Source organism: Sitodiplosis mosellana, unplaced genomic scaffold, assembly GCF_009176505.1.
Source record: "Sitodiplosis mosellana isolate CC-2019 unplaced genomic scaffold, AAFC_SMos_1.0 Smas_scaffold_6165, whole genome shotgun sequence".
NCBI classification, from domain to species: Eukaryota; Metazoa; Arthropoda; class Insecta; order Diptera; family Cecidomyiidae; genus Sitodiplosis; species Sitodiplosis mosellana.
Window position 1 is genome coordinate 3,513,707 of NW_022601406.1, and position 9,916 is coordinate 3,523,622.

Sequence of the window (9,916 nt, forward strand, 5' to 3'; positions counted from 1 at the left end):
ACGCAGTTACGGCTTTGTTGTAGGTACATACTGGTTTTAATTTGCAATTGTGTTTCCATCGCAGTTTTAATTTGCAGTGGTGTTCTCCTGGTTGTAAAAAGTGACTGTTCCAAATGATCTAAACATTAATTGAAACACAACGTTTTAATATCAATAATTTTTATTCAGTTATTCTTGGGTTTTGAGGTATGTATAAATGTTAACCCATTTTCCATGCAAATGAAGAATGTTTATTATTATTATTCAAAAAATTCTGTGTAATTTCATCGATTTTTATCTTAAAAAAAAAACTATTTCAGTCATAAAATCGAAAATTATTCAATATAGTAGAATTGCTTATCCGAATAAATTCTTGGATTGGCAGCGATTGAGAGAATGGAGTTTAAATTCAAAATTTGGTAATACTTGAGATAATTATGTACAAATCGTGCCGTTTGTTCGTTCAGCCAGAGACTCTCTCTCGTCCAGAGCATTTTGAATTTACAACTGCTTTTGCATATGTTTACAATTCATCTCGCAGAATATGTGTGGTGGTTTCAACTTTGGGTTTGATGCTGGCAATGGCAGGATCTTGGAATGCCCAAAATGCGTATGGAAAACCGCGTACACTTCGAGATCGAATAACAAATGCTGAAAATGATGAGATGCAATTGCCAATGTAGAGATTCGATTTTTCCAATATCATCAGATCCAAATGTGGATTCCGTTCGCCGGTGCGAAAGGCTTGAATCTTCAACCGTTTCAATGCGTCATTCAATTCGCTAATCATGTGGTCATTGTCCGATGCAACGAAAATGGATTTAATCGCATTGTTTGGATATTTCGCATGATATGTTTTAATTTCCTGTTTAATTTGCTTGATGATCAACTCTTTCGATGGAAAGCACATATCCATTGTGGCCTTGCCCTTTTCGTTGAGATAGCCAACACATTGCGGTGCTGAAAATAACTTTGGACTTTCATCGATCAGTTCACAGGCTCGTTTCCAATCAACACCATTGCGCAGATGAATGCCCAAGTAGGCGCCCTTTGGCAGTGTGGATTTCACCCAATTCGTTGCTTTCGCTTGCATCTCTTCCGTCCAAATGAGATACTTTTGCAGTGCAACATTCTCTTTCTGCACCGGGAATGTGGCCGGAGCACCGGTGAATGCAAGCACTGGCCACTGTTCAGCTGGATACTTATGTTGCCATTTATCAATCAGGCTCGGTGTATGCAAAACATCATAATGCAACGGTGAGAAAAACTCGGAACTAACAAAATCAACGCTGAACTCATCCCAAAATGGACCAAATGGATTACCCTCCTTTGCATAGCAATCCTTCTTTGTCGATCCGATCAAACTCTTGCGCTCCATGTAACAGAATGAAATACGCTGATCTTTTGGCCATACATCATCCGCTATTGTCTCCATAAAATCTTGCATCAAAATGGCACGATGGTATTTTTGGATTGGTTCCACTTGGAAGTATCGGTTGAATGGCACTTGGATCGAACGCGGTTCACCCGGTCGAAATTCTATCCATGGTGGTAATACAAGTGTACGATTCAATGCCTTGGCAAAACTTAATGTTCCCAAAAATTGATCCGCTTGATTACCAAAACGCCCTATAAATGAATGACAAAAAAAAACACCGGTTAACCAAACCATTCTTTATTTTGAGTGATTTTTATTCGCTAATTTTTACTTTAACTTACCCATACACGGACAAAACACCAGGTAGCCATTGGAATCAATTTCCACCGCTGATACCAGTCCCAGCACCGATGTAATTATTAAAAATGTACAAACCAAACCGTTTCGCTTCATGTTTCAGCATCATTTGAAATGAAACAATCACACACAGACAACACGTCATTGTGCACAACACGTCAATGGCCACACTACTGTCATCGGCAAAGAAGACACTTCAAACATTACATTTCGATCGTAATGTTTACGAAAAGCGGTTTACAACACTATGGCTTTGAACAAATTTATGCATCCGCGTAATATTTACAATACACCAGCCGATTTTGCTAAATTAGCCGATGAATTTGAAGAATTTCGAGCGATAACCAAAACGGTGAGTTGAACATTTCATTTAGAATTGCAATTTCATACTCAAACATGTTTCAAATGTACAGAATGACAAAGGAAAGGTTCACATTGATTTCAAAGATGAAACAGCACTGAAAACATTGACGACCTGTCTGTTGAAACGGGATTTTAAATTAACAGTGCATTTACCACCAAAGCAATTGGTGCCAACGTTGCCACTGAGATTGAACTATATTTTATGGATTGAAGACATCGTGAGAACGTTTAAATTTGACAATGTGATTGGTCTGGATATCGGTGAGATATTTGGCGTGTTTTTCAATTGAAATTTAAAATGTTGACTTTCTCTCAAATTCATTACAGGCTGTGGTGCATCATGTATTTACCCATTGTTAGCAGTGCAAACCAATCCGAATTGGCGCATGTTTGCCATTGAATTGAATGAAGAGAGTGTGAACTATGCGCGTAAAAATGTCGATCAAAATGGATTGAGTGAACGTATTAAAGTCATCGACTGTGCATCCAAGGACGATCCATTCGATGCACTTGACCAGTGTAAGGAGTGGGAACGATTCGATTTTACCATGTGTAATCCACCATTTTTCAAAGACGACCATGATTCGGATGATGACACAGCGAAAGAGACAAGCAAACGAAAGCCAGCAAACAATGCAAAAACTGGCATCAGTTGCGAATTGACCACCACTGGTGGCGAAGTTGAATTCGTTAAAAAGATCGTGCAACGAAGCAATCAGTTCAAGAAAGTGGTCAATGTGTTTACCACAATGCTAGGCCATAAGACGAGCATTCAACCGATTATGCAAGAGTTGAAGAGTCACGGTATTACAAACTATTGTACTAGCGAATTTTGTCAAGGCTGGACCAAACGATGGGGTGTCGCCTGGACATTTCGAAATGACTTACTTTTACGAACTGTACCGGTTCTTGGACAGACACAACCGAAATCACCACAACGATTCCTACCCGATGATGTTGACGATCCAGATATTGCCACAAAGAAGCTATGGTAATGATGATTCCGTATATGTAATGAGCCATTACTAAGGACCTTTATTCCCTTCTTTTGCAATTTTCTGACTGAAAAATCGAGCCTTTAGTCCATTTTGGGCTATTTTCTGCATAAAGAGCAACAATAAAACTCGTCTTTTTGTACACTTTCCAGTCGAATTCTGTGCGAATTATCCGACACAAAAATAACGAATCTGGAGGAAATCGAATCAGGGTCACGCTTTCAATTTATTGCACTCACCGATTCATGGAAGAATCAAAGACGAAAGCGACGACAGCAAGCCAGAGAACATCAAAACACTGATGGCAAAGAGAAGCAAAGTGCAGAAAGAACGGATGAATCAGAGAAACCAGAAACTAAAGTGAAAACAGAAGAGGTGAAACAAGAGGCAGAGGAAACCGATTCTCATCCAGCAAAGCGTATTAAACTCGATGAAACTCCAGTTGTGGATCGAGTGATGCAGATCATCAATAGCAGCGATTCACCGCCTCTATTGCACATTGAAGTGAGCGTTCAATCGAAGACGCTCAATGACCTCAAAGCCATCGTTGACGTCAAACTTACCTATCTCAATGGCACGTCCAGCCTTAATGGAGTCTATGAACTGTTACAATTCATCCAAAATAAATGGTCGCAATAAAATTACCAACGAATTTGGTACCAAATTTTGGTAAAATAACCAAATCATGAAATTTTCTGAAATAAAGAATTATTCTTGAAATAAAAACACATTTTTACAAGAAAATTACTTTTATACATTGTTTAATATTGTATTTATAAATGGAACTGTTGTAATGAGTCGGCTGCATTTTTTCAAAATAGTAAAAAAAATGATTTTGTGGGATTCAATGAATGTGTTGCTGTCAAGCGGCAAATTCCAATTAAATCCAATTCACTGATCACCCTTTTCCTACACTTTCAATGTTTTAATTACACTAAGATTTTATTTGTGATTTTCTCATTAACTGATGCTGTTGTTGTTGTTCTTTTTGTTTGTGTGTTTCGTTTCAAAAGAAAAAAAATTGTCCTTTATTTAGTTTTAACTAATGAGAGCTTCTCTTTCTCACTTAATACGCAATAGAATAAAAATAAATTTATGCCGTCGATTTATGCACGCCTTTGCTTATTTTGTTGTTATTTATTTCATGCAACGAATCGATCGAAATATTTGTTGTTCCAGCGTGTGTGTTTTTTTACTCGATGATGGTGGTCTCTTCTTTGATTAAAACTTCAACAATTTCTTCTTCAAGTTCGTCTCGATTCAATTCATCTGTATCCAAGTCTGGAAATTGGAGGGAAAAAGGAATGTTAGAAATGAAGAAACAAAGAAAATAATCGAGATCGAAATCAAAACCGAAATGATGGAAAACGCTTATGCTTTGACGATTTGAAATTGTGATTTAAATGGGAAAAAAAATTGTCATGAAAATTCGAAACTTACGATTACGTAGTGCCATTCTAGCTTGTTTCTGTTCCTTCCATTCTTCAATCCGTTTGGTACGGTATTCCATAAATTGTTCGCGCAACGTGGCCCGTTTCTCGAGCAATTCTTTGGATGCACGTGTCATACGTAAGCGATCCTTTTGCTCAAATTGTGGATAGTATTTCTTGAGGTTCTTCTTAACTTCCTTTTGTTGTTGTTCGCTAAGCAGTGTTGGTGGTCGTGGTCGCCATAAAAATTGAACGAAGCTCTTCAACAGTACACGTTTCATGATTTTCCCCTGGAACGACCACATATTATAACCATTGTCTTCTTTCACTTTCCATGCACTGACACCGGTCACACAATATCTACCGGTTGGATCCCATTCAACGTCGGAAGCACGGAAATGATCGCATGAGTTCATCACAATGAAATCATTATTGGCGTCAACGAATTCAAAGGTGCCCATTGTCAAATTGGCCAGCACAATGAATGAACCGCGTGGTGACCAAAACAGATGGCTGCACTGTTTCTTCTCCAATTTCTTGACCAAACTAATCTTTTGTCCTTTTTTCACTTCGTAGAAACTAACATTAGCGCTGCTCGATTCACCATGAATGATGGAGAATTTTGTGCCGATCGGTTCCCATGCAAATGCCAAAATCAATTCCTTTATTTCCACCGAATCGACGGGGATATCTTTTTCACGCATATGGAATATTTCAAAGTTATAGAACATGCCCAAGAATTTAACGTCCGAATCCTTTTTATCTTTGCGAGATTTTGAGAAACGATCAACTTTTACGCACAAATAATCGCCGCTCTTTTGCCAATGGATTTTACAATCGGCCACATTGAAGAGATTTTTGTTACGGATTTCCTCCAATCTTGGTATTTTCATAAGTGTCACTTTGGCCGGTACATCGGTCTGTTCGGCCACCCAATAGGCGATAATGTTATCCGTTGGTGACCAGCTGAAGTTACGCAATTTTGGGATTTTAATCGATTTCATGTCCAATAAATAAAAGCTAGGCGTCTCATAGACATGAATTGCTTCATCACCCATACGAGCCACATAACGATCATCGTGCGACCAACGGAACATTGACATATTGTTTGAACCACCTTCCGATACAAATGAACGCTTCTCTTGACCGGTACGAATGTCCCAGATGATAATCTTTTGACCGGTTGCCGTTGGACCATAGGTGACCAAGTATTTTTCGCACGGCGAAAAATCAACAAATTGTGTACCAGCTTGTGGGAATTTATTGATACGGGTGAATGTTGAACCACCCCAAATGGCAACACCCTGTTTGTGGAACGTGACAATGTACGTACCAAGTGGTGACCATTTCACAAAGGTATCGGTGAAACGCTGTTGAATGAATGAACAGAAGGAGAAAAAAACAGTCATTTTAAAAATCAATTTGTTTTTGAATTTGATGCCAAAGCTAAAATCAGACAAAACCTACTTCTCTTGTTTCCAATATTGTTGGCTCAGGTAATGTATTTTGCCAGAATTGCACTTGAACACCATTCTGTGGTCCTTCGGCAGCCACACAATACTGATCGTATGCATCTGATTCGGTTAAGAATGTGTACAAATCATTTTGGACTTTGTATGGTTGCGGTGTTGGTGGTGACCAATTCTCCGGTATATGCTCATACTTTTGGAAATCGGTAAACAAATTCACGGAAAATGTAAACTTTCGATCCAAACGATGGTTGTTCAACGTTTTCACCGCTTCCTCAGCGTTTTCCGCATTCTTGTATTCCAAAAAGCAATAGCCTTTTGTGTTGCCCTCCTCATCAACGGGATAGAATACGTTGGTGATTTCACCGCATGTTGAGAACAACTTGTGAACGACAGTTTTCAACTTTTCTTGACGCGTTGGATCCACTTTTGGGATGTTGTCAACAATCACCACATTTTCAACGCCATCCGTTTCGCTGGGACGCTGCTTGAGCAAATCACCCAACAATTCTAAAAATAGACGAAAACAACAACGAAAAATGAAGCAAATTTTCTTTTTTATTTGGTTTTTTTTTGCATTGCATTCATGCAGCGATTTTAGGTTAAGTTGCACACTGTGTGCGACACTTTCACAATAGCACTATACCGATGCCACGCTGTCATTCTAACTTGCACTACAACTTTTATTTTCATTTTGCACATCTACACCGAATTGCCAATTGAATTCGGAAAATGTCCAAATACTCACCTTGATCGGAAATGTCATCAACAAAATCCTCTGGATCCTCGAAATTCGGCTCTTCACCTTCCACATTTTCACCATTTCGGTCGTCGGTTCGCTTTTTAGCCATTTTTTATGGATTGCTCGTTCGATCCACCGCTGATTTTTCAATTGAATTCACACACAAAATTGATACTAGCCAATTTTTAACAAACCGAAATAAATCCTATGCTAGTTTTATGCTAGGCTTTTTTTTATTGTTTTATCCACGAAAAGTAGAAAAATGCCGCATCGATATCGATACGTACCAAATGAAGAAAGAGACAGATTCAATCTACCGGAAGGTATAAGCCTGTCGCCTGTATGAGTTTTCAAAATGGCGTCGTACGAAATGTCATCGGCGTGTCGCTCTCTGTATGTGTCTTGACGTTGACTACGCGTATTTTATTCCGATTCATTTCGTGCACGGAATCATGTTGATGGTTAACGTACAATAGATGGCGCGATAATATCAGCTGGATAAAATTCATGTGTTTCATTAAAGAAGATAAAAACAGTAAACACATGATGACTTCAGCTTGATTCATAATTTATTTATCACATTTATCTTGTTATGGAATCTGTACAGCGACAGTGGAATCAATGGAGAGAAAAACACAATGGCTCATCGGAACATTTCATTGTTTCTCAAACATGAACACTAGCACATTCTTTTCTCTCATTTCATTCGTGTTTTTTTGCATCATTTCATCACCCATCTATTCATCTTTTTTCGTATTAAGATTTGATTCATTTGTATCGTTGGTATCATTGCTTCCTAGTGAAACAAAAACGAGTCCAGTGATAACGAATGCTGTGCCGAGCCACCAAAGACTTGATACTGTCTCGCCAAAAATCCAGCTGCCGATAACCGCCTGTAAGGAAATTAACGCATTATTCCGGTGGATTGAATTTTAACATGAATTTAAATGAAATTGATTCTAATTATTGGCATGGCTTTAGTTCAGGACATTGTTGGAACTATCGAACGTTCATGATTTTGAATGAATTTGCAGTTATTACAACAATTCGACGTATGAAACGTACCGAACAACAATAATTGGTTGCTGTGCTGGTCACTGTGGCTACAATCGATCCGCCTCGCTGATGAAGGGCTTTCACAAAAAATGTCCATACAAACACATTACAAAGAACCATCAATCCAATACAGACCACTTTCAATGACCATCTCCAGAACAATTCCTGTAAAAATCAAAATTTTCAATTGCTTCATCGTTCAAAGTATTTCTTTCCTGAATTCAACGAGAAAATCACCTACCGCTTGACTCGTATCAACGGGTATGTTGTCAATAAATTCATCTGAATATGATATGAATTTGCCAAAGACGCTGGCTGCCGTTCCAAAAACACCCGATAAAATAGCAAAATGTGGCAATTGCATCAAATCCATATTAAATTCAAATTTCCTAAGTGTTCAATGTAGTATGCAATGTTTTTGTTTCTATCAAATATTGACATTTTTTAGTTAAAACGTCACAAGCTATGTGTGTGTGTGTGATTGTGCCTCCGTCTGGTGATAATTGCAAAATGAACACATTCAAACTTTTGATTCAAAATAAAAAAATTTTTATTGAAAATGGAATACTGACACAACTTAGTGCAGAATTTCGGTTGAAAAATTGTCTGATGGCAAATTATAAATCAAAAAATATGACCCAGAAAATTATTGGAAAAATGTTGACAATTTTTCAAATGAAATCAACATATTTTGATCAATGGAATACGTTTTAATTTTTGCATTATCAGGAAATAGCTCAGAATGCTAGTTGTTAAGTTGGTAATTTAGAATTGAATTGTTCTTGCCATTTCAACAATTTCTCTCCGTCGATTTTGATGAATCGAGAAACATTTTCCAAGCATTTCTGTTCAGAAACCAAATTTCTTTTTGTGAAACTGACATTATCAAGAGTCACAACAATTTGGATGTCCAAAATTTGTCTCTCACAATTTGTAATATGACAATGAGTCTTTTTTGAAGTTTTGATCATTTTCAAAGAACTTCCATAAAATTCCGGAAACTTTGGAAGTGCTATTCGAGAAATCTCGGAGCTTCTGTCGACGTCCACAATCTGGAAAAGCTGTATACTGCTTTCCCAGTGGTTTCTGTGTGCAAGAGATGGCGTTCGAGCACTCGTTTGAATTATTGAAATAAATGTGGAAAATAAAGTGATTTGAAATTAATGACAAACATCGAGTACATGTCCGACGTTGATTGAATTTTTCCTTTCGACAATGATTCTTCACTTAAGCTTATTATGTCATCCATTATTAATAAAACAAACATAATACCGTTTAAGCGAAGCTCATTGTGGCATTAAATATTAATGAATCATTAAGGCGCTCATATTGCTTCATCAAAAATGCCATCTCCAACTGAAATCGTATTTTCATACAAAATTCAATTTATAATTCGTCAGCAAACTGTCCAACACAGTCGGTACGCAATTGCTCTGTTCAACCCTTCAAAAATTGCCATTCATATCAAAATGTACACCAAGTTTCAAACGGATTAAAAATTGCCATTTAATTCAAATAGGATTTGTTGGTGTCATAAATACTTATGCGAAAGAGAGGAGAAAAAAGACCAGCTAAATTAAACCATTCCATCATCACTTTAGTATTTAAACTGGCTTAAGTATTCATTCTCATTGGAGCGCAATGAAATTGTTCCTGCTTCTAATCACACGCCAAATAAAAAGTAAATTTTCGCATTTTAATCGTTCGGCTTTTTCATTTCATTCCCCATTTTAAAGATGGTGTTTTGCTGCTGCTGCTGCTGTATTGTTGGCTGTGCGATAGCTGTTAATGCCTGTAAAATTAATGTTCAACAACAAAAAATAGGGTTACCGATACACCATTTCACATGAATTGAGCCAATTGCGTGCTAGAAACAGAACGAACCGAGAACATGCAATTTCTCTCTCTTTCTGCATCTATCTGCTTACTATGCGATGGTATGCATATGTATATACAGATAGACGATGGTGTGTGTATAAATACACGCTTGTAGATACATTGTTGTACTCCTGCTATCGCTCGTTCACTCTCTTTCTCTCTTGCACGCGCTCACACACGGTGTCGCTCTCTCCCTGTGTACATTCCATCGTACAGTTGTGTATCAGGTGGTTCATAGTCTTCATACCTTTAGTTTATACCATTTCGTC

The 9,916-nt window shown here is 37.7% G+C and overlaps 4 protein-coding genes across 4 annotated transcripts; 1 reads left to right on the forward strand and 3 right to left on the reverse strand.

Annotated features, from left to right (window-relative positions):
- Nucleotides 1-142: 142 nt before the first annotated feature.
- Nucleotides 143-1,838, reverse strand: LOC129574551 (GDP-fucose protein O-fucosyltransferase 1). Its single transcript, XM_055456685.1, has 2 exons — nt 1,699-1,838; nt 143-1,608 (listed from the first exon to the last, which is right to left on the reverse strand). The coding sequence occupies exons 1-2, from the start codon at nt 1,808-1,810 to the stop codon at nt 503-505; spliced, it is 1,218 nt and encodes a 405-aa protein (XP_055312660.1). The 5' UTR covers nt 1,811-1,838; the 3' UTR covers nt 143-502.
- Nucleotides 1,839-1,877: 39 nt separating this feature from the next.
- On the forward strand, nt 1,878-3,816 carry LOC129574550 (U6 small nuclear RNA (adenine-(43)-N(6))-methyltransferase). The gene is made up of 4 exons (XM_055456684.1): nt 1,878-2,066; nt 2,128-2,338; nt 2,405-3,068; nt 3,225-3,816. Exons 1-4 carry the CDS (start codon nt 1,962-1,964, stop codon nt 3,709-3,711), a joined length of 1,467 nt encoding a protein of 488 aa, XP_055312659.1. The 5' UTR covers nt 1,878-1,961; the 3' UTR covers nt 3,712-3,816.
- Nucleotides 3,803-7,105, reverse strand: LOC129574549 (eukaryotic translation initiation factor 3 subunit B). Its single transcript, XM_055456683.1, has 4 exons — nt 6,720-7,105; nt 5,970-6,481; nt 4,513-5,872; nt 3,803-4,353 (listed from the first exon to the last, which is right to left on the reverse strand). The coding sequence occupies exons 1-4, from the start codon at nt 6,820-6,822 to the stop codon at nt 4,265-4,267; spliced, it is 2,064 nt and encodes a 687-aa protein (XP_055312658.1). The 5' UTR covers nt 6,823-7,105; the 3' UTR covers nt 3,803-4,264.
- Nucleotides 7,106-7,264: 159 nt separating this feature from the next.
- On the reverse strand, nt 7,265-9,556 carry LOC129574552 (transmembrane protein 42). Its single transcript, XM_055456686.1, has 3 exons — nt 8,011-9,556; nt 7,779-7,934; nt 7,265-7,606 (listed from the first exon to the last, which is right to left on the reverse strand). The coding sequence occupies exons 1-3, from the start codon at nt 8,140-8,142 to the stop codon at nt 7,451-7,453; spliced, it is 444 nt and encodes a 147-aa protein (XP_055312661.1). The 5' UTR covers nt 8,143-9,556; the 3' UTR covers nt 7,265-7,450.
- Between the last annotated feature and the right edge of the window lie 360 nt (nt 9,557-9,916).